This window comes from Dioscorea cayenensis, chromosome 17 (assembly GCF_009730915.1).
Source record: "Dioscorea cayenensis subsp. rotundata cultivar TDr96_F1 chromosome 17, TDr96_F1_v2_PseudoChromosome.rev07_lg8_w22 25.fasta, whole genome shotgun sequence".
In the NCBI taxonomy this organism is placed as follows: Eukaryota; Viridiplantae; Streptophyta; class Magnoliopsida; order Dioscoreales; family Dioscoreaceae; genus Dioscorea; species Dioscorea cayenensis.
The window spans coordinates 19,705,739-19,729,861 of record NC_052487.1 but is presented as its reverse complement, the minus strand read 5'-3'; the positions used below and the strand labels follow the sequence as shown (position 1 = coordinate 19,729,861).

General features: G+C 34.3%; 4 protein-coding genes across 4 annotated transcripts; 2 read left to right on the top strand and 2 right to left on the bottom strand.

Annotated features, from left to right (window-relative positions):
* The first annotated feature begins 121 nt into the window (after positions 1 to 121).
* LOC120281226 (nucleolin) lies at positions 122 to 5,219 on the top strand. The gene is made up of 5 exons (XM_039288103.1): positions 122 to 139; positions 1,941 to 2,352; positions 2,454 to 3,012; positions 4,506 to 4,758; positions 4,928 to 5,219. The coding sequence occupies exons 1-3, from the start codon at positions 122 to 124 to the stop codon at positions 2,951 to 2,953; spliced, it is 930 nt and encodes a 309-aa protein (XP_039144037.1). The 3' UTR covers positions 2,954 to 3,012; positions 4,506 to 4,758; positions 4,928 to 5,219.
* A 1,766-nt stretch (positions 5,220 to 6,985) lies between these two features.
* Positions 6,986 to 10,221, top strand: LOC120280797 (BTB/POZ domain and ankyrin repeat-containing protein NPR1). The gene is made up of 4 exons (XM_039287742.1): positions 6,986 to 7,563; positions 8,512 to 9,259; positions 9,466 to 9,666; positions 9,750 to 10,221. Exons 1-4 carry the CDS (start codon positions 7,030 to 7,032, stop codon positions 9,989 to 9,991), a joined length of 1,725 nt encoding a protein of 574 aa, XP_039143676.1. The 5' UTR covers positions 6,986 to 7,029; the 3' UTR covers positions 9,992 to 10,221.
* Positions 10,222 to 10,464: 243 nt separating this feature from the next.
* On the bottom strand, positions 10,465 to 13,012 carry LOC120280620 (heat shock factor protein HSF30-like). The gene is given in 3 exon segments (XM_039287497.1): positions 10,465 to 11,206; positions 11,208 to 11,683; positions 12,497 to 13,012. Coding segments are annotated over 3 exon segments (1,047 nt in total). The 5' UTR covers positions 12,797 to 13,012; the 3' UTR covers positions 10,465 to 10,935.
* Positions 13,013 to 13,531: 519 nt separating this feature from the next.
* On the bottom strand, positions 13,532 to 16,166 carry LOC120280621. Its single transcript, XM_039287498.1, has 3 exons — positions 15,854 to 16,166; positions 14,358 to 14,454; positions 13,532 to 13,850 (listed from the first exon to the last, which is right to left on the bottom strand). The coding sequence occupies exons 1-3, from the start codon at positions 16,104 to 16,106 to the stop codon at positions 13,778 to 13,780; spliced, it is 423 nt and encodes a 140-aa protein (XP_039143432.1). The 5' UTR covers positions 16,107 to 16,166; the 3' UTR covers positions 13,532 to 13,777.
* Positions 16,167 to 24,123: the final 7,957 nt, after the last annotated feature.

Sequence of the window (24,123 nt, the reverse complement as noted above, 5' to 3'; positions counted from 1 at the left end):
AGAAATTACTAGTATTTACGAGGGTATGAAAGCAAAACCAACGTTTTTAATTATTTATTTTATATATTTTTCACGTGGATATGACGCACCGTGAAGGCGACGTGAAGAGTGGGGCCCAGTGATGACGTCACGGGACCAGGTGAAACAGGAGAAGCGTTGATGACGTGGTTAGGATGACACGTGGATAAATCTCAGACGCTGAAATCGACATCATCGATCGTCATACGTGGGCCGTTGATGAAACGGTGGGACCATGGAATCAACGGTGTGGGTAGTTGGAGGGAAATGGGCAATGACGTCAGCAGGCGGTATGATGAATTCCCGAGACTTTCGGTGCAAACAAGAGGAATCAATGGTTGCATGCCACGTGTGCTCATTGACGTGGCGTGCCATGGTGGCAATCCCAATAACTATTTTGTTAATCAAAATTAATTTATTAATCAATTTTTTAAAATCATAAAATATAACTTAATTTTTTTTTTTACTACTAGACGAATAAAAGATTGACAAAGGGACAGACATATGACCTGTAAACAGTATAACAACCTAAATATACAATAAATGAACAATACAAAATATTACTGCCGGGAAAAAGATTTTTAAACCTTAGCACTGTTTGTGTCATACTATTAGGCTATTTAATGATTGACTACTTAAATCATGGTTACTCATTAAATATGTAAAATAAGTTATGATAAAAAATAAATATTAAATAATAATAATAATAATAATAATAATAGTAATAATAATGAAGATAAATGAAAGCCACGCTTTGCTTTGAGTGTGGGCTACATGATGAAGTTAAGAATGAAATTGAATTGACAACCATTACTTGGTTTTACTGGTCATGCCTACTCATTTCATGCTGGTAGGTTTAAATCACGTACACATTATCTTTTAATTTACAAATTATAAATATTATATATATATATATATAATGATGTGATTAGAAAGTCTGTTTCTTCAATCTTATCTGATGATATTTTTTTAGTGGTTATGCTCCACCATTATCATTACTCTAATGAAAATTTTTAATTAGCGTTGGACTTAGTTTCAGACTTTCAGTTTCTTTCTTATCTGGAGAAAACCTATCAAAAGCTATATAAATGATCATTATTTAGAGTTGAATTACTGTTTTTTTAAAAAATAAAAATAGATAAATCAAATGCTAATGAAGACTTTTAAGATTTTAATGAAAAATAAAGAGAAAAATATACCATAGCAATATGCATCTGCAACTATTGTAAAGTCCAAGCTTATAATAAAATATATATTTTTTTATAAATTTGTTTTATTTTATTTTTAGTTTTTTTATTTGTACTGTATCCCTTATGTACTTGTGTTATTATGTCCACATTTTATAAAAAAAGAAAAAAAAAATTAATGTTGCTTCAAATTTGATTTGAAACTTTATTATTATTTTTTTAAAAAATCAACACAAGACATGGATAATTAGTACAGTTTTATTGATATATTCTTTAAAACTAAGTATATGATGTTTCATTGTTATCAAGAACCACTCAAGCCTTTAATTAAATAATAAAAAAATTACTTTTTTAATTTATAGAGTAAAAATTAAATTTTTAAAATTTTTTTTTCCTACAAATTCGATAGTTACAGATAGTCGAGAATAATTCCCATCACTGAAGGGAGAACAAGAAGTAATTCTCATACAAAATTTTTCTATAAGGGATCATAAATATATAGTTACTGTTAAACTAACTCACGGTCCGAGTAAAAATTAATTAATATTATATATATATTTGGAAAATTTCCTTTTTTAATTATATAATTTTTTTTTGCAGAATAAAAAAAATAAAAAGGAAATGATGTGTTTTTCCCGCTGGTGTTGATGGAGCTCGAATTCGCGGGCGGTGGGAGAATCTCCATTGGAAGGGATTTCACTAGCGAGATCGGGAGGAATTTAGGGTTAGGGTTAGGGTTTGGGGTTGTATGCCTCCGATCGCACAGTCTCCCGCTGTCACCTCTCCCTCCGAAACCTCGGTGATGACGGATCTAGGGTTTCATTCCGTGTAATTGGTAGGAACCCTGTCTGGGTTTGTGCCAGAGATGATGGGGATAAAGCCCTATTTCGAAATTCGGAGACGGGGGAGCTGAGAGCCGGGGATTGCTTCTCTTTATCTCTCAAAAATCCGAAGTTTATCTTTGTTAGGACGAGGGAAGGAGGGGAGGAGGTAGAGGAACGGAAGAGGGTTTTGGATGCGGTGAAGAGGAGGGAGAGGAGGACGAGAGAGAGGAAGGAGAGGGGGAGGGTTGAAGTCTCTGCAGTCATTGATGAGTTAGAATCGGAGCTTGGGTTGTTGGATGTCTCGCTCATCGATGCTGTCAAAGGTTTGATCTTTTTCCTTATTCGCGTTGGATTTTGGTGAACAATTTAGTGAATCTGGTCGTCTTATTCGTGAAATCTGATGAATTTTATCGTGTAAATGTAGAGTTCGGGTTCTTGGTGAAGGGGCGTGAATTTGATGGTTATCCGAGACAAAAGATTCGACCTTTCAAAGATTGGAACTTTTTTCTCGAGGAAAAAAGGGTTGGTAGTGACGATGATGATGATGAGGCGGAGGAGGAGGGAGAGGGAGCAGTTGGTGAAGGAGTTTCGAAAGGGGAGAAGGATGGGAGGACAAAGAAGAGGAAAGGCAAGAAGAAAGAAAATGAAGATGATAATTGGACTGGGGAGAGTGAGGATGAGAAGGAAACGGTGGCCAAATTGAGGAGTGGAAAGCGACAGAGGTATTCTACTAGGTCGAAAGACCGAAAGATATCACAAGGAAATGAGTTAGATACTAGGCCAAAGTCTAATAAAGTTCATATAGCTGAGAAGGATGATGATGAAGATGAGACTTTGGGAGGTTTCATTGCAGATGATGAAGAAGAAGTAGTTGTCACAGAGGATGAGGAGGAAGAAGAGTTTGATGACAATGAAGATGATTGACAAAGTTGGAAATTCATCACTCTATCTAAAATTTGAAGTTTGCTTCAAGATTATCTCGAGTAAGTTTCTCTTTTTGTTGTGTTTAATATGCAACTTTACATCAGATGTTCTGTTAACATGCGGAGTTTCTTTGTCCTTGTCTTTGATAGTAGGTGCGGTATATGTGCTGTTGTATGTTTTTAAGTGAGTTATTGGACTTCTTGCTTTGTTTTATGGATTCCAAGTGTTGTAGGCATGATTCACATGAATCTTTTGTCACTGCTTGAGCATATTGCTTGTGAGGTAATTGTTGATGCTGGCATCTTGTAGGTCCTATTGTTTGGTGATATAGAACTTTGATGTGATGACCACAAATATCTCTAAGAAATGTATAAGGTCCACTTGATGTGGAGTATGTAGCTCCTGCAAGGCTTACATTTGGACACCACTAAATCCCAATTTATTAGAAGGTCGGCTCATCTTATCCATTTGACTTATTTGCACAGACTCATGGATCAGACTTAGGAATCTCACCGTGGTATAATTGAATATAGAAATAGTTTGTTGGCAAGGCCTATGTTGTTGTGGTGTATGTTGGTGCATAGAAAAGAAGCTTGTAACATTGATAAAAAAATTTATTGCCCTATCTGTTGTGACTATGACAAACATTAGCCTTAACTCTGAACCATTAGAAGGATATTTACAATTAGAACCACGTTAGGTAAATACAACGGAATGAGTGTATTTAACATGGGATGTTTGAAAAGACCTTGTTCATTGAAATAAAGTTATATTGGTTTCTTTGTGATCAGAAGATCCTAAGTTCCAGAGTTCCAGAGTTCCAGGTAGTGCACGAATAACAAAAAGAACTGTTGCAGCCTGAGCTCATCAGGTTAATATGCTACTTCAATATGGCGTGGGTTGTTTTATAGTAGATAAAAAGGAAGTCTTTCGTGACTGTTTTTTGTGCAAAGTAAATCTTTTGTGACTTATCAAAGAACAGCTGCACCTTCATTCTGTTGCCAAGCAACGCATTAGATATTAAGCAACACTTGGCATGGGATATAGTTAAAGGAATCTATCCCAGGCAAATCGTTGTCTTTTTGTCAATTTCTGATGAAGTATTAAAGAGAAAGAAGTGACAATGGGACCACAAAGAGCAAGTGGAATTTTCTTACATTATAAAGAACCAGTATTTCACACAAACTTATGTTTAATGGTGAAGTGTCTGGAAAGAAAGGTGATACAATCATCCCACTATAAAACTGTGGAGCATAAATAATAGTTTATCTAAGATCAGTATTGATCTTTCGCTGTCCTGGTTTAATAACTATGGGGATGAACAGGAAAAGCCTAATCCTGTTATGTTTATCTTGTATCTGCAGACAGCTTTACGTGTTACTTATTTTGGGTTCAATGATATCAATATATGGTAGTTTGTATCAGAAGCATGTCTTAATAGTTTATTGAAAGGTCTATATCTGCTTTTACTTTTATCTTGAAAACTATGGACATTTCATTAGTTTTTAGATTGGAAACAGTCACATCATTCTTTATCATTCCCTTCAAACAGATATCCCATCTTTTCACAAATGGCAAGCGTTCAATTATCTGAGAAGGCTGAATAGTTATTTGCTGTTCAATCAACGCATTTATCTGGATGTAAACACAAGGCAATGTAATTTGGATATCTTGGTTGGCAATCCTTTTCTGACAACCAACAAAGATGGAATTTGAGACAAGCATTCAACTTTATCACTCTTTTCTGAAATAGGCAAGATGAGGTAAAAGCAGTCTTGGTGATTTTGTATGCAGCACTACACCAGGTAGCGTTTGCCATTTGGATGAATTTGCTTGTGAATAGTTGGAGATTAGTCCCTTGTTGAGGAAAAAAACCCATGACATAACTGGCTGAACATTAGACATCACCTTACTCATTCAAAGGTTTGAAAATTAAGATATCTAACAAGTCTATGATTTCTAAATCTTATGCAGAAATTTTAAGGAAGCTGTTGCTGCTGCAGAAGACACCTTACTAGTGTGTGTGTGGTCAACCAGACAATACAAGCTCAGAGAAACAAATCTAGGTACCTTAATTATTCTTCTCAAGAAAACTTTCTTAAATTGATTGTCTATGTTGTTGCCAATCCAATGACCTTCTTTGACCACTGTTGTCCTTAAAGAAATAAGGTGTGGCCACTGGGTGTGAGAATGGGCAGTGAATGAGACAACTTCATGAAAACATTAATTGAGCCATGATATCTACTTTGGATTGTTATTTGTCACACTCAATTGGAGTCATTTTGTATACACTTGTTATCATGAAAGACTTTTCTAGAGTATCATTTAAAATTTCAAACCTCTAGTAGTATATAAACATAGTTACTTATATGGATAATTGATTTCTCTATCATGCACACATAAGGGATGACGTTATAAGAGCTGTAAATGTTTGTATGAAATCACATAGCATGACACCTTGTAAGCACTAGCTAATGGCTTATATTATGTATTTTGATATTCAGAGTGTCACATTATGGATTGTTAGTTCTCATATTCCTTTTTTTTTTCCATTAATGGTTGGGACCCCTGATGACATGGCACACTAATTAAGTATATTCACTTGAAGAAATGTGGAAGGTTCACTCTTAGAAAGAAGCATCTGAGAGCCCTTTTATTTAGAAAAGCTTGAGGTTGTGTCTTTTATATAATAATAATAATATAATAATATAGTTTTATTCTGATTAAATAAATACTTATTCGGAACAAGGATTATATTATATTATATTAAATTGTATAGTTTGAATACTGTTGATGAATGGGATGAACTTAGAACAGAACAAAATATGTTTCTTGTTTTATATTCAGTGAATTTGAGACGAAAGTCTCATTATATCACAGTGAGACAATCAAATCAATTTTCTCTCTATTTTTTTTAGTGAAAAGGATATAAACGTTTTTTTTTTTTAGTAAATTTTAAAAAGACCTCAAAGTCCCTACAAAGTTTCTCATACCCAATAAGTCCCAAACCAAATGAAGTATGGTGGTGATAATGGATGATGGGTGGAATTGTAATTTTACAAATAATTATTAAATTTGACTTTTCAAAGGCATGCAAACCTTGAGGTGTTTCTTTATGGGTCCTATGTTTTTTAAGAGCCCTTTCTCTATCTCTCTGAATGCACATAACTCCAAAATTTTAATCATATGTATACCACTCATCAAACCACGTTCTTTACATGCATGTCATTGTCAAGCCGAAGGTAAATTAATTTTTTTTCCATGAAAAAAAGGAAAAATATTTTTCTCTCCAAGGGAAAAATTGAGAATTTTTAAATTATCCATAACATTATTAAGATTCAGTAATGTACTCCTTATTAAAAAAAATACATAAAGAATTAAATATTGATTTTTTAAATTTAATATATTTTTATATTATATATTTTATTAAATTATATTTTAAATAAAAATGATTTTAAGAATATCACATCACAACAAAAGAAGAGTAAAAATTTTAGAAGGTCAAAGAAAAATATTTTATCAGGGGAATAGATTGCTCCAAGCAATCAAATTTACAGGACTTGAGATTGTAAAAAATTAATTAAAAAAAAAAAAAAATCAGACGGTCGATTTTATTATTGCATATGATCGCAGGGAACTCAAAGGGAGTAAGAAAAAAAAAAATGGGAGTAAAAAATATTAATTTAGCAGCGTGTGAAAGTGTGGGGACCACACGTGTGAAAAATTCCAAGAAGTCTCGTCATTGGTCGGAAGCTTTGACTTTGAAACTCCCCAACCTTCTTCTCATCATGCACACCTTTTTCCCATCTTACCCCTCTTCTTCTCCTCCTCTTATCCTGTTCCATCACTGCACCCTTGGCGGCCACCGGCCATTTACCTTATTTATTTATTCCTTTTTTTATTTATCTATAAATAATTACATATATGAAATGACTATCTTGACCTTGGGTTTTGATACCCCCAAACGTGATCCGCAGGAACACCTTCAATTCAAAGGATGGTGGTAAATATAAATATATATAAATATTTGGGTTTTTTAGTATATTGCTCGTTTTCATCACCTCCTCGCGCGTTGGATGGAGTCACCGCCCGGTAATCTCACCGCCCTCTCCGACTCCGATAACGGCAGCAGCGTCTGCTACCCCGTCGGAGACCTCTCCACCGGCGCCGACGCTGAAGCGGAGGCTCTTCGGCGTCTGTCCAATAACCTCGCTTCCCTCTTTGACTCCGCTGACCTTGCTCCCTTCGCGGACGCCTTCCTCGTCGTTGAGAACGACGCCGATGATCCCCCGAAAGAGTTCGGCGTGCATCGTTGTCTTCTCTCCGCTCGTAGCCCCTTCTTCCGTGATGTTTTTTCGAAGAAAGATGAGAGCTTGGTGAGGATCGAGGTGCGCGAGCTTGTTCCAGGGTTTCGGATTGGGTATGAGTCTTTGGGGGCTGTTCTAGTGTATTTGTACAGTGGGAAGGTGGGGGTGTTGCCCAAAGGGGTTTGTGTTTGTGTGGATCCTGAGTGCTCTCATGTTGGTTGCCGTCCGGTGGTGGATTTCATGGTGGAAGCTCTCTTTGCTTCCTTTGTCTTCCAAGTCTCAGAGCTTGTTAATCTCTTTCAGGTCAGTGCTTTTGAGGTTTTTCTTTGTGGTTTTGGGTGCCTAAATTTGGTAATTGGATTGTGCTTTTCTAATATGGAAACTTCTCAGTTGCCTTCTTTTTTTGGGGTTTTGATTTGATTAGTGATGTCTTATAGCTCTTGCCTTTTCAGGATGTTCTTAATTGTACTTTATGAACTTATTAATCATGAATTTGCTTCCTATGTTTTGTTCTTTGGCTTTGGTTTCTAATTTTGGATTAATGAAATACTTGTTTCTTGCTTGGTTTGAACTTAAGTAGTTTGTTTTTGTGATTCTAATTTTTGCAAAACTTGTGCATGCCTTTGTGAGATGTATTTTAGATTACTTCTTTCATTGTTGATGAGAAAAGCAGAGCAAGTTTTCTCTGGGAAGAGTGGTTTTTTTTTTTTTTTAAGTGTTTCAGATATTGTTCTCCTTTTTAGGGAGTATATTGTCTTAGCACTGGCTTTTGATTCATGTATGTAGCATTCCATTGACTTTTGTTGAGTTTTCCTCTGTTATTATTTACTATGCTGGAGTACAAAAGTAAGCAACTTTCACAAACTTTATGTTGGGACCTGAAGCTCTGAGCTAATATTTCAGTTCTTAGCTTTGCTGGTTGGCTTAAGTGAGTGTAATTTTTTCTCCTTAATTGTAACTGTATTAGACCATTTATAAGTCAAAATGAACTGTTTCATCTTAGGATTTGTTTTTATATAATTGCATGTCAAGTAGTTTAGTAATGATATTTAAGTGTAACCTCCTTCTTTTGATTAGCCTTTTGTTTTTGAGTAAAAGGATTGATAGGGTTATTTAGCATTATCTGTCTTTTGAATCTTCATGATAAGATAGTTGTCCTTTATATAGTATCACAAAACTATTGTTTTCTCCTTCTCTTTTTGTAAGCACATCCAATCTTATGGTAAATTTCTGTATTCATTTTTGCTGTAGAGGCATCTATTTGATGTTCTTGACAAGGTTGCGGCCGATGACATGCTTGTGGTTCTTTCGGCTGTGAATTCGTGTGATAAGCTTTGCGACAAATTGCTGGCCAAGTGCATTGAGATCATAGTCAAGTCAGATCTCGATGTTGTAACCCTGGAGAAGGCATTGCCTGCAGAGCTTGTCAAGCAAATTACGGATTCACGGATTAGTCTTGGGCTGTTTAAACCTGAAAGCTTGGATTATCCCAATAAGCATGTCAAGAGAATACATAGAGCTCTTGATTCTGACGATATAGAGTTAGTACAAATGCTTTTGAAGGAGGGTCACGCTACGCTAGATGATGCTTATGCGCTACATTATGCTGTTGCACATTGTGATTTCAAGATAACAAAAGAACTCCTGGAAATCGGGCTGGCTAATATTAACCACAAGGATATTAGGGGTTACACCGTGCTTCACATCGCAGCAATGCGGAAAGAACCTCAGATCCTTGTTTCTCTTTTAACGAAAGGAGCTCAACCGTCTGATCTTACATCAGATGGAAGGACAGCACTTCAAATCTCCCAAAGACTCACAAGGTTTATGGATTATACGAGGGTGACCGAAAAAGGAAAGGCTTCTCACAAAGGCCGGTTATGTGTTGAGATTTTAGAGCTAGCAGAAAGAAGAGAGCCACTATTAGGAGAAGCTTCAGTTTCTCTTGCAATGGCCAGTGACGATCTGCGAATAAAATTATTATACCTTGAAAACCGGGGTGATTTACCAAACTACCTTTGCAATCTTAAATTTTTATTCAGCATTGTTCCATTTTTACTAGCTCAAATATCCATGCATTATGATCCTTACAATCTTTCAAATCAATTCCATGCAAATTAGCAACCCATTTTTACATGTTTGTTTGTTGATGTTGAGGAATGCTTTTCAGTCAAAGATATCTAACTTGGTTGCTTTGTAACACAGTGGCTTTAGCGAGGATGTTGTTCCCCAGGGAAGCGAAGGTCGCCATGGAAATTGCTCAAGTAGATGGCACCTTGGAGTTCACCTTAGGTTCCTCTGCAGACTTTCGTGTCGGAAACCAGAGGACTGCAGTGGACTTAAATGATACACCTTTTGAGATAAAGGAAGAACATCTTGCTCGGATGCAAGCGCTCACCAAAACAGGTACTCATCCTTGTCCTGTTTTATTGTCTATTGATCCTCTTCTCCGTCCAAAGTTTCAAACTTGAATTAATGTTTGTTTACAGTGGCGCTTGGCAAGCGGTTTTTCCCACGATGCTCGGAGGTTCTCAACAAAATCATGGATGATGAAGTCTCCGAATTGTACATTAGCCATGACACGACCGAAGAGAGGAAGAGAAGGTATGTTGAGCTGCAAGACATACTTAAAAAGGCATTCTCTGAAGACAAAGAGGAGTTTGATAAGTCTGGGATGTCTTCCTCATCATCCTCATCAATGGGGATCAGGACCAAGATTGCCAGGAGATGATCCTTTTGAAATTTTTTTTGTATGTTGTAACATCATCATCTTTTTTTTTGCTTGAATTTCTGTAGGCGCTCACCAGCATAGGCACTTTTGAAGAATGCTTTTCTTTGTTGAAGGTTGTATATAGAAAGAAGGTATGTTGCTTGCATGGATGTATAACACCTGTGTTTTTTTCATAGGGTTTTTGACTTGCCGCCCATTTAGAAATAAGAAATTTCTTGGCATTCTCTCAATATTCAGGGGTTTTTTTTTTTCTATGTTTCAATTTAAATAATAATAATATATGCAGGTATTTTCAAGTTTTTTATGTGTTTTAGATTACATATGGTTAAGTATTAGTTGATTTTAAGATAGAGATCATGATTCTTTTAATTTATAAAAACTTTCAAAAACCATGGATAAAGTGCTTTTTTTTTTAAATAATAATAAAAAAAACTTTAGAGGTATTTCTGCAAAATAAAGAGCACCAAACAAGGTGGCAAGCAAAACAACCTTTTCATAACTAATCACTGTTGCTTTTGATTCAAAACATTAAAAAAAGAACAAAATGCAAATCAACTGAAAGACGCATCCAGCGTAGCCGGTTGCATATCACATATTGTAAGTGTGCTAAACCCTGGCCTAAAAGAGAGTTATATATATATATATATATCTGAACCAGAGGTTCAGAACCTATACTCTCAACATATATATATATATATATATATATCTGCAAATAGATTGAAGATGTCTGCATCTATTTGCTATGTCTTCACGCGCTCATACTGCTGCTGCTTTCTTATCCTCATCACCCTACAAAATCAACAACACCCAAATGATCACAAAGATGTCATCTAGATTCAAAAGCATGTATGTAAAACGTCAAGCTCCTTCCAATCTGAAACACAAACAGTGCAATTAGTCAATAGCAGCAGCAGCAGTGACTGTAGTTTGTAATAACCATGCACCTAAGGTTTTGCAACCAGATATTCCATTTGTTCAACCAAGTCCTGCACATCCTCACCCCAGTCTGAGGGTTTCGATGCCAGCTCGTCCACTTCAACTTCGATCTCTGAATGATCTCCTTGTCCTTCTTCATCCCACATTAACATCCGGTCATTCAGTAACTCCTCCCATATTGCATCACTCACTGAACTGAGGTTCTGATTGCCGTATTCCATTCCAATGTTATTCTTCTGATCACTACTTTGAGCTGCTACTCACTCGATGATGATCCATAGTCGAAAGCAATGTCTCAATCTCTGTCTCTGTCTCTGCCACCATTTCTCCTGCAGGCAGTCGCCGTTTCTTCCCCGGACTTGCTAATTGCCTACTCTGCTCACTACGGATTACTAATTGTTGAATGAACCTTGGGTTGTTGAGCGATCTTGCTAAGAATGTCATTGTTTGCTGTTGCTTCCTTTCTGTGCCTTGTAGTCGCTCTTCCATTGCCATGAGTTGTGTTCTTGAATTGTTTTGCTGTTGTCTGAGCTTCAAGACTTCAAGCATCAGCACATTTCGGTCTCTTCGCAGTCTATCCACCTCTGTCTCAAGCCCAAACTGGCCTAGTTCAACACAAGGACCTGACCCCTGCTGCTGCTGTGAGTTCTGACTGGCATTGCGTCGTCGCTTTATGTTCTTCAGTAGATGCTTCTGTCCACCCAAGAATTCCTCATTCGCAAACTCCCATCGGTCAGGATCAACCTTTCGGAATCCCTGTAATACCATTTGTACCATATGTTTTAGTAGATTAGAGCAAGTCTTGGCATATAAACTAATCACCATGAGCAGGTGGAACAGACTGTATATAATAATAAAGACAATATCTTATTATATAATCCATGTTTGAAGACATGGGGCAACAGAAAAAAAACAAAGCAAAAAATCAACCTTGAACGCTAATCATAAAAAAAAAACCATCCAATGACTGATTCTAGAAAGATTGTTTGGCTGAAATCAAACATCAAATGAAGCCAGGACAACATAGAAGAAGAATCAGAAGGAGAAAATACAGAATCTCTAGTTCATCCATACAAAAGAAGCAAATATTGAATCACAAAAGCAAAGCATATCAATAAGCACTTCATATACTTCAAACAATGCAAACTAGAATTACTCAATCCAAAAGAAACACAAATTGGATCACAGAAGCAGAGTATATCAATAAACCTAATTCTCAAGCAATGCAAGTAAAACAGCACCAATTTCTCGATTCAAAAGAAACACTTATTCGATAAAAGAAAAAAAGCAAAGTATTTAACCAAGCATTTCATATCCACAAAGCAAGCTTCAAACAATGCATCTAGAACCACACACGCCTAATTCTCAATTCAAACAAAACACACATCGAAAATATATCAATAATCACCTCGCAAGCATATAATCCAAGCCATGCATCTACAAAACCACACCTAATTTCCAATTCCAAACAACAATATTAGATAAAAAATCCAAGCAGAACCCTAGTTTCAAATCAAACAACAAAGGAAAAAAAAAAATCAAAGCAGAGAAATTGTAAGGAACGCTTACATAAGTATTGAGCTGGCGAATGAAGCTGGAGAAGTTGTTATGCTTGAAGTACCTCGGAAGCAACGTAGTGGCGAACATGTGCGAATCCCAGACGATGAAGCTATTCCTCGCTCGGCTCCACGACACCACAGCATCCGTCTCCGGATCCTCCACCATCTCAAAAGTTTTCGTCAAGAACGGTGGCGGGCTGGCATCATGCAAGCCATACATCGGCCGAGGCACACCTACGACCACCACCTCCTCCTCCTCCTCCTCCTCCTCCTCGTCCTCGTCCTTCACCATCACCGGCACATTCTCCATCTCCAAAAACCAAGAATTCAGCTGGAATTCACACTAGGGTTGGAGATCTCAATCGATTTCTCCGAAAACCAATTGCATCGAGATCGAGGATTTAGGGTTTAGGGATCACTGGGATAGTGAGAGAGTTGAGAGAGGGTTTGGCGATGTCTGAAAAGAGAAGAAGAAGAAGAAGAAGAAGAAAGAGGGGCATTTATGGAAGAAAAAAAAAAGGAACATTCTGGAAAGTTTTGGAGCGGTGCGGTGGCACCTCTGTGGATATTTTGGGATTTCTTGGAATGTTCTATAGTGAGAGCGTTTGTCGTTTCTAGAAACTTCTTTTCTCAGTCAGTGGGATATTTGGGAGATTAGATACACTGCTTTACTTGATTTACTTGATTTAAGGGAAAAATTGTATATATTAATTAATTAATTGAGACTATTACGTGTTTGATGCTTCCAGGTTCTTCTATTAGATTTATTTATTAATATTTTTATAATAAGAAGATCTTAATCATGGAAATGGAATGGATTGCATGAGTATGGCCCACGAAATCACTTATTTTTTCTTCATGCTAGTGAGTGACCACTGTGTGTAAAAACTAGATAGACAATGAAATATAGATTTGAAGGACCTCATTGACTCGGTCCCACAAACACTGACATGTGACAATAACAAGTGAACCTTGAATCCTTTTATCATTCAGAATAAATAAATAAAATAAATAAACTTTTGACTTTAGAGTCTATGAGGAATAATTAGCATGAACTACCCTGAAGTATTTATTATATTATTCCATTGAAGGAAACTTGATTTGAATATCTCATAATTTGAAAAACACAAAATGATGATCACCAAAGACGGCAAAGAAACATTGAGCTGATTTATAAGTTCAAAACACAAAAACATCAAGACGGTAAGATTTTAGGGTGTCCGAATGAATGCTTCGATTTTATGTGTTTAAATCGTCTAATGTTGCAGAGCTGGAGGAATTCGAAATGGTGTTATACGGCAATTCTTGCTCTGCCTTTGGCGATTCTCCTAGCGATCACCTTCCGGCCTCCCTTTGTGGCCTTGCTGTGAAACACAAAGCAGAATTTCAGGAACATGGATTGTGGAATTCGGAAAAGTACACGAGTTTGAAAAACGAAAAATGTATCTATAAACAACGTGGCATGCAAAGTTTGAGACTATCATGGACGGGTACTTTGGAAAATGACATTCACTAGGATGGACTATGATACTTACTAATATGGAGAGGATATTTTGGAAAATGACATTCACTAGGATAGTAGGGATGAACTATGATACTTACTAATTCATGAGTCATGCCAAAGATTATCAATGTAACAATTTAACTAAAGTTATCTGCTAAACAAGAAGGAATCAGATATGTGACACCTATTTCAAAGCATGCGCCTTTCTGTACCTCAAACAACAAAATATCATAAAGGACATCAAGACAAACAGTATGAAACAGTGAAACTAAATAAATTGATCATATTGCAACTTGAAATAGGCAAAATAAATGATATGACAAGAGAATGATGATGAGTTTGAAAATTTTCTCAGTAAGAAAGAGACCGTGCTAGATAACCATGAGTCCTCTTCCGCCTGATGTGGCTAGGCTGGTATGTTCTTTTAGGAAGTAGGCAAATTGGCTCATTTGTAAAGCTATCTCCTGTAAATAGATAAAAAAAAAGTGATCTAAATTATAATAAATAGAGAAGAACTAAGACTATTCATCAGACTTAAATGAAATAAGACTATTCATCAGAGAAAAATGATCTACATCAGGCTGTCCATCAGACTATTCATAAAATGAAAAATTAACACCTTCGTGGACCATTGATAATTTGATGAAGACAATCACAATGAGAACTTGTATAACAAGATAAAGTTTTGTTCATAATTATACCAAAATAAGGAAAATTGTACAACAGAATAAACACATTTGAGTTACTCTCTACACATTAGCCTAAAATTTACTTCTTTCACTTATCATCCAAAATTTCATTTTATCCCTTGAACTTCATAATTAGCCACCGACATTTATATCCACCGTTCTGACATTTTCCGATCCAGGCTTAAGGGGACACACTTAAGTGAAAGAGCAACACAAATGAGCCAGTGGTATTTTATCCACTCAAGTGAAATTAAAACAAGACCACTGGATGATAAGAAAAAAGAACAAGACATAAAGGAAATTGTCATAAAGATAAAGGGAATTTTCCTAAAGACCATGAATGATGTAACTGAAGCCAAACGGGATTACAAATATCCATAACCTGCCATCAAACCGCTTAACAGCATCACATAACTTCCACATGTGGCATACAAGATTGAAAAGGCTTGACAAGGTCTCAATTTTCATAATAAAAGACCTATACCAATTCCAGAATCAACTACCTTCACTTCACCAATAGACAACATATGACAGAGATTTATGCATTCCATCCTCTGAACTGCAAAACTCATATAACTGAACATACCGGCAGATTATCATTCACAATATAGCCCAAGGATGAAAAGTTTGTCATCAATATTGTTTAATATAGGAAACAAAATCATAATATATATTATCAAGTAATAGATCATAAGGGTTAACATCCGCACTTCAAATACTACAGCCATATGGTGAGAATAGAGGCTTAAAAATCTGAACATCTGACCATGAAACTATCAAGGTAAAAATTCAAAGATATTTCCGAATCAAAGCAAAGAGTAAGTCTAATTCAATGAAGCACAAGTCGAGACTTAGCACACACACTGCCTTTGGATAGGTAAAAATTCAAAGGTGTTTCTAAATCAAGGCAAAGAGTGTACTTCTAACTAGATTAATCACACTAGTGTGGCTTAGCATACCACCTTTTCATTGCATTATGCGTTCTCTTTGTAATGTGATGAGCAAAACAGCTCAACATCAATGGTTAAAAGCAATAACAACACCAAATCCAGAAGAATTAATTTAAGGATGGAAATCAGAGAACAAGTAGCTCACATTCCCATTAAAACAGGATAGAAAAAAAAGGAAACTTGATAGACTAATTAACAACAATAAGAGAGAGTTCATCTCTTACCATCTTCGATAAAGAAGCGAAGAGAAGGAAGGCCACAAGGGAAGGAAAGCCCCTCAGGTGAAGCCACTCTCTTTATGCTCTCGAGATCTCCAACTCCGCCACCGAGCGAAGGGGACTGAACTAGAGATTTCAAAAGAGCCGATCGAACAGAAGAATCGCATGGGATTCTAGGGTTCAAGCCTTGAAGAGGATTGGTTTGGAGGAGACGCGAGAACAAAGAAGCTCCAGCCCGAACTAGGGTTTTGCTCGACATCTCACCAAATGCTCAAAACCCTCGCGTTCGATCCGTTTTCATCAAACGATGTTTCCGTTTTAGGGTTTCATTCATGAGTGATGAAGCCTCGGGATATGCTCTCGCTAGCGGATGCTTAATCGCATGCGGATAGAGTTGATACCCGAATCCGAATCAAAGATCCAATCAAACAAACACTATATATATTTTTATTTATTTTTAAATAAACTATTAACATATGGTTTGATATCTTCAATTCTAACATTTTATTGTCATTTTTATTTTTTTACAAATTTTATTTATGTTTCACATCCATTTTCTTACCATAATAAATGCACACATGTATGTCAATAAATATAATCAATATTTTGGGCCCAATTTGACTTACTTGGGTCCACAATTCACTACTTAGCAAGGTTTGAATTTCATATGGTTTGAAATTCATATTGGGTACGAGTCAATCAAGCCCACTTCCTAGACTTATATATATATATATATATATATATAAAAAAATTAATGATTATATGACCATGAGTACATATACAAAAATTGACGGTTTTTTAGGTATATTTTATAAAAGTATGTATACAATTATACACTATTGTTATAATATATTTATATATAAAGCTTCAGTCTTCTGGGATATTAGATCAAACATCTAACACTCCCTAGCTCTCTCGGACGCTTCGACTCCCTCTTGACCGATTCCTTTTTTGATTTAAGATTAAAATTTTTATTAAAATGTTTTACGAAAATTAGTTTAGTTTTGTTTGTTTTGTTTTGTTTTGTTTTTGTTCAAAAGTGGATAGCCCGCAATTTCATTAGAAAATTAGCCCACAATCACAATATATATATGGTGGGTTATCATTAAAAAAATATTGAATAACCATTATTTAGTGTAGTGAATTGTTGTTAAAATAGTGAATAGATAAATCTAGGGTTAAATCCTTGACCAGTATTGTGCAAATACTGTAGAACATTGTAACACTATTGTTCATTTACTGTTTAGTAGGTTTTCTATTGGAGGATATCGTTTCTCTCTCCTCCAGGATTGCATGGCACAAGAATTTATTAGTTCAGTTTGGTTTTTGAAAAACTCATCTAAACGTGTATGGTGGTAAGATTCTAATCACCGTATGTAATACCTAGACAAGCTAATAAATTCATAGATGATCGTTAAGCCATCGTAACTAATACACTATCACACCTGTCTATTCTTTAATAATTTTTTATGAAGCGGTACTTATCATATTTGTAATATATATATATATATATATATATATATATATATATGGTTTTTCTCTTCAATTGGACCTACGAATTAAATGGACTTTGAATTGGACCAGATAAAAACAAGAACATGTGTTGTAATGGACTTTGGACATTAACATTAATTTGCTCATCCATGACAAGAGTGAAGCATGTCCAATGTAGATTATGTTCATGCGTGTGATGTCTATTATTTTTCAAACTTTATATATATATATATATATATATATATATATATATATATATATAAATATATATAATAAGTCATAGTAATGTCCCTGATATGAAAAAAGAAGAAAATTGAGATAGACAAAGAGAAATTAACAAAAAAAGAAAAAAATAATAATTTGAACAGTTACTAAGCAGATTGATAAGTTATTCTATTTAATTTTATTATTTATTAAACAATGGATAACTATTGGATTGAAATTCAGCTGTTATTACATATTACAAACGTTTGTATATAACGGGTGCTCTCTATATATACCACATAGAGTGATATTAATTATGATTTATTACATCAAAATCATTTAACTAGGATATTAATTGTTTATTTTTAATGTAGAAATACTTCATAAATTCGGAAGGTTTTAGAAGAGTACTATATAATTAAAAGGTCCATTTATATTACAAGTGTTAAGGAAAATATATTATATTTAAAAATGTGTTCAATAAATGTATGTTTTTTATATTTCTTAATTGAGATTGGCCATAATTTATCAAAAAAAAAAATTTTGGCCATTAATATTAAGAGAGGATGGCTTTTTCAGTGTCGGTGAGATGATGGATATAGATAATATAAAAATGAATAATTTTTGGGTGGCATTGAATATTTATAGAGTCCCGTACGGCTCATAACCACGGTTTGTACAATTGGACATGACATGATTGATGCTAATTTTTCTCTTTTTTTTCAATAAATATATATATATATATATATATATATATATATATATATATATATATTTACTTAATAGGATAATATTACTTGAAATAAATGTGTAATTATTGGGGAAAAATGATCATGTTATTACAACTTTTGAAATATCCTATTTTTCTTAAATACTTTATAAAATTATTTTTTTTTATCAAATTACAGTATATTTTTCTCCTTCCATCTCCATCTCGCTTCCGCAATGAATTCGTCCGAGTCAATTAAGAGTCTAAGACAAGGCCGAGCTTACGTGCATGACTTGATTTTGTGATTTTGTCCAACCACATATGAGATCACACTGACCTTAATATGTTTTGGGGACCAAACAATCTAGCGATCAAATGAACTTACATTAATAATACCCAAACTCATGAGCACTTTGTGGGGCTAAATCAACTTTGAGCCCACGCTAATGTGAAAAGGGAAAGATAGTGATAGAAAAAGTAGTGTTTTTTAAATTTTAATTAAATTAAAATATAATTGATGAAAAGCTAAGTTTATAAAACATGGGAATTGTTATGAGAAAAGCTTTACATATATCAACATGATGAGCTATATATAAAAATAATTAGCTATAAAAATATTAGATATCAAATTCTATTTGTGAAAGAATTTGTACTTAATGAGTGTTCTTTAGTTTATATCAATCCTTGTAATCTTGATGTATATTAGAAGTGGGGTTTGCGGTGTTCATTTATATTAATTATATATACACAATTTGTTATTGTCTAGATTTGAAAAACAATAAAGAAATGCTAACCACATCTCAGCACATTCGTACTTAAAATCAAGTATAACAAATAAATGGTACATATAATATGACTTTATATTGAAATAGAAAGACTTCACCGAAACAAAAAGATGTTTGTTTGCACTCTTTTTGTTTTCTTAAAAAGGAAAATAATCAAATTCAACATAAATCAGCTGAAATAAACTTTTATGAAAATATTTCTAAAAATAATAAAAAAAAGACTTTTCAAGTGAGAAAAAGTAAGAAATGGATGATATGAAACACATAAGAAATCCTTTAAAACACAGAACACAAAGCAAGAGATTTCTTATGAAAATTTGTTTGGCCAAAACTATATCTTTTCAATTTTAATATCCTAGAGCTTCTTCCAAGCCATGCGTTTAGTTCATGAATGACAAACCAGCTAATTAAATAATATTGATTATATATATATACTAGGCATTCTCTCTATCTTCGCATCGGAATTTTTAAAATTGTGAGAGTTTTGAAGTAATATCATGTATAAAAAATAATATAATTAAACAACTTCTATAATAGATTTCAAATGTCTTATGATATTTATTGCACAAATAAATGAGTGTAATTAAAGTTTTTAATTATTAATATTATAAATAATATAAATAAAAACTTAAATATTTAAAATAAAAACTATTATATATCGGATTTCAAAGGTTTTATAGATAGTTATTACACAAATAAATAAGTGTAATAATTTTTTTTAAATTATTAATATCATAAGTAACATAAATAAAAACTTAAAAGTAATAAAAAAATAAAAATTATTCCTTAAATCATTTTAGAAGAAAAATTATACATCCACTTTAACAATATTTGTATATATATACATACATATGATATGATGTCATCTTTATTGTATGATTAGGCTTGATCCATCTCTAATGGATTTGTAATCATTTTAATTATATTTTTAAAAATTTAACAGATAATAATTATTGTAACTTTCCAAATGTCTAACTTTTTAATAAAGTAAAAAGAAAAAAAAAAAAAAAGTGGCGCATTTCTTTGGTGCGCATTTTGGAAAAACATGAAAGTGAAAATTTCTATAAAGTTTTAATAGATTTCTTTGAGAATCATATGTCTTGAAATAAATAAATATTTTTTTTATATCTTATATATTTATTTTTAAAAAATGGAGGTAATTTATAATTTTCCTCAAATTATATTATCTAAAGAAGTGTCAACTTAATAAGTATTTTCTCTTAAAAAAAAAAACTCCCCGAAAATTCTTCTATTTGCTCAAATTATAACATAATGTTTTTTTATAATAAAAACCACTTTAATAGTTGAAAATTAATTATGATTTAACTCTTGATTTTGAAGGAAGACATAATTATAAGTATTAAGAAATCAAAGACCAAATAGAATCTTTATTTGAAGGATAAAAATCAAAAACAAACTTAAAAAAAAAAAGAAAGAAAAAGAATACAAATGAGTGAATTACATGATTTGATATGAAAGTGGGAATATGTTCAAATGTATATGAAAATTAATTATGATCTAACTTTTGATTTTGAAGGAAGACATAATAAGCATAAAAATTAAGAAATCAAAGACCAAATAGAATCTTTATTTGAAGGATAAAAAATCAAAAACAAACTTTAGAAAGAAAAAAAGAATACAAAATAGTGAACAACATGATTTGATATGATAATGGGAATATGTTAAAATGGATAGAGACATGAGAAGAAAAAAGATGGAAAGTTTGGTGCTCCACATGGTGTATCTTTTGGCATCTTCTCATGGTCCAGCTGTGTTCTTTGACTAATAGCTCTATTTTGTTTTTATTTTAATTATCTTTTTATATATATATATATATATTTAAAATTATATATTTAAAATTATATATATTATAAATAAACTAATTTTTGTATTGGTAGTCAAACCAAGTGTTTATTGAAGTATGAGCTAGTAAATTCATAGACACTGGCTTGATCATTAGAGCACATTGGAGCCATGTGGAAAAGGGGAATTTAATTCAATGTTTAGATGATGGTATGGTATATTATATTTTTTTTTTAAAATTATATAATTGAATGTTGAAATTTTAATTTAAGTTTAAATTTGATATAAGTGATAGCTTATATTTATGATATATATTAGTTACAAGATTCATCATATGTGGAGTTTTAAATGTGACTTTCTTTGATCTTTTGATATTTAATTTTTTTACTTTATGCTTTACTATCAAATATATACTCATCTCAATATCTTTTAATGGTTAAAAAAAGAGAAAATTACTGTTCACCCCTCGTAATTTTCAAAACTTCCCAAAAACCCCCTCCAACTTTTGCACACCCCGGACAGCCCTCCGTTATATTTTACATTTCTTTTAACCCCTCACGGTAAGTTGAAGTGGGTCCACGATATGAAATTCCTTTTTCGCCTTTGCAAAAGGTGGGAAAAAAATGGTACCAATCATAACTTTTCTATGTCATAGTTTTTCAAATGCCTCCTGCTGATTTTTTTCTCAAACAAAAGTTTTAGAAGACTCATATCTTGTTCTTCTTGTTCTTGTTCTTGTTCTTCTTCTTCTTCTTCTTTCTTTCTTCTTCTCATTCGTGTATTCAATTTTTAGCTTCTTCCGATTAAATTATGAGAGTTTTTGTGCTATTGCTAGATACAACGGGAGGGACGAGTGCTAATGTTCACGACATCGACTTCTGGGAATCGCTGTTAAGTGAAATATGTGAGCGATGGGGTCTCGATATTTCCGTGTCGCTGCTAATGTTCACGCTTTAAGATTTATGTTTATCGCTTTAAATATTTTTGTGTCTCTATTTAAATATTGATCGTGTTTGTTTAAACTAAAGTGTTAGCGGGGAATTCGAATCCGGCAGCTTCTATTCCACATCATGGCGAGCCTCGAGGGGTGTGGCATGCCTTCCTTCCTCATCCGATCAGTCGAAGTGTTGTCGTTGGATATTGGACAATGTTTTTGAAGGCGTTGAACATTTCGAGACGCACTTAGGAATTTTGCAATCAAAAGGAATTTTGACTCCAAATTATCGAAGAACAGAAACACCGGGTATCGTGGAAGGAAGCTTCGACTTCAAAAATGGCGTATAAGGAAGCTATATTCCCCATACCGGACGAAACGACAGTCGATGGATGAAAAATCGCGAATCTGCGTTATGCGACCACCGTGACGAGAAGGCAACCTGGGTGTCCCTAGACGAAGAGGATCGAGTCAGTAGCGTCCCGAGGTCCGCAGAGTTGCGTTGTAGCCATTGCCACGCTTTCGGTCACAATCGCAGATCGTGGAATGAATCATGTGCCGACTAGGCATTGTGTATATACTTCTTATTATTGTTTAAATATTGAACTTTATATTTAAATATATCTCTTACGCTTTTAAATATTTTATTCTCTGCTTTAACTCGTTATTTTTTTATCGCTTTAAAAATAAATTTGTATCCGCTTAAAATGTACTAACGGGATGGTGCTAGCGGTTCCCCTAGCTGTAATTAATACACGCCTCGGGTTCCCCAAGCGCTTCCACTCCCGTCGCACATAAAAAAATCGGAACATTACATTACACTCTATAAGAGATTATTAAGTAATAAGGATATTTTTAAACAGAAAAATATTAAGTATATTTTTTTGTTGTAATTACATTGATATTATTAAATAATAAGGATATTTTAAAAGCAGAAAATATTAAATTTAAACAGAGAAACCTAAACTTAAACGAGAAAAACGAAAGTTAAAGGGGCAAAAAGTTATCATTATACGATTAAAATGAATGTTGATATTAGCCGATAATGAAAAATGAAAATGAACAGAACCCTACCCGATAATGTACCCTCACGGACTACAATATCATCCAACAAGAACGTAACCTCAAAACGAAACAGAATGAATTTAATTGAATTTAGATACATGTACATTTACATCGACAAAATTTGTCATGTTTTTCCGAAAAATGAATCAATTTAAACCTGGGTTTACATTTGAAACTATTACACCTATACAACGACTACGACCCTCGCTTATGCGACACTCTCCTCCGGGTTCGTTTTACACAAGAAACGGAGTTTAAAACAATTACATTGATATTTACACAATGAACTATATACTTAAACACCGAAGTGTATGTTAAACAATGAATCTGGATTATTAAAGAAAGAATCGTGTATACAAATATAGAAAGAATGACTAAGAACCCGCTTGCAAGACTCCCCTCCGGGTCGTGATGTCGGCCGCCTCCCTCCCTAAGTATGCGGAAACATACCTTAATCGCAGATAAGGGACGCCGATCGCAGTGCACGTAGCTTCTCACCGGGTGAGTAATCGCTCGATAAACCGCATGACATAGACGCCGCAATCGACACTTCCTTTTTTTCTCGTCGTGGGGCTTCGATTAGCCGTGAACAAGCGGGTACTTTGCGGTCGCCGACTCGCCCTAACTCCATGTCGATACGAGATGTCGAATAGGTTCCACTGCTGAGATATACAAGTTCATATTAGAATGCCGATTATTTACCGAACACTATTACACAAACACAAATTATTAAAGCACTTACCATTTCTAGCGCGTTTTTATCGTATTCTTCGCTTTGGCATGAAGAATAATGCCTCAGTATTCTTGTTTTTCATTGTCGAGGACGCACGACATGGAAGTGGCCACTCATAATTATCCGGGAGGATGACGATGTCCACTTCATGCAAGTTGCGCGCGGCATCTCCAATCATAGCCATCGTGGATTCATGTGCGTCGTCGCCTCGCTTTGACATGAACAAGGCCGTGCGCGTGTGATGGAGGCGCGCCTCTTATAACGAGTATGGCACTACGCTCATCGCTCTTTTTGCAAGATACATACGAATCGCGTCCCATCACATCGCTCGCGACTCATCTCCTTCCCTCGAGCGGTCGAATAGATTGGCCCGTGAGCTCGACGAGTCATTCTTCCACACGATAGTCTGTCGTGGTCGAACGGAACAAAGACATGTAAACAATGTTGTAAGTATAAAATTAAACGTTAAAGTATAAACTTTAAATTCTATATTGAATGGTTAAACAGTAGCGGTAATATTTAAAGGGTATCACTTATAAGTTAAATGTT

What these genes read in the sequence shown, in the direction of transcription:
- LOC120280797 (XM_039287742.1), top strand. Translation starts at nt 7,030, where the DNA reads ATGGAGTCACCGCCCGGTAATCTCACCGCCCTCTCCGACTCCGATAAC. An exon ending in ATTATACCTTGAAAACCGGG is followed by an intron (nt 9,260 to 9,465) that starts GTGATTTACCAA and finishes TTTGTAACACAG; the next exon opens with TGGCTTTAGCGAGGATGTTG. An exon ending in GCAAGCGCTCACCAAAACAG is followed by an intron (nt 9,667 to 9,749) that starts GTACTCATCCTT and finishes GTTTGTTTACAG; the next exon opens with TGGCGCTTGGCAAGCGGTTT.
- LOC120280621 (XM_039287498.1), bottom strand. Translation starts at nt 16,106, where the DNA reads ATGTCGAGCAAAACCCTAGTTCGGGCTGGAGCTTCTTTGTTCTCGCGT. An exon ending in TCGCTTCTTTATCGAAGATG is followed by an intron (nt 14,455 to 15,853) that starts GTAAGAGATGAA and finishes ATCTATTTACAG; the next exon opens with GAGATAGCTTTACAAATGAG. An exon ending in ACTCATGGTTATCTAGCACG is followed by an intron (nt 13,851 to 14,357) that starts GTCTCTTTCTTA and finishes TGTGTTTCACAG; the next exon opens with CAAGGCCACAAAGGGAGGCC.
- LOC120281226 (XM_039288103.1), top strand. An exon ending in GCTCATCGATGCTGTCAAAG is followed by an intron (nt 2,353 to 2,453) that starts GTTTGATCTTTT and finishes GTGTAAATGTAG; the next exon opens with AGTTCGGGTTCTTGGTGAAG.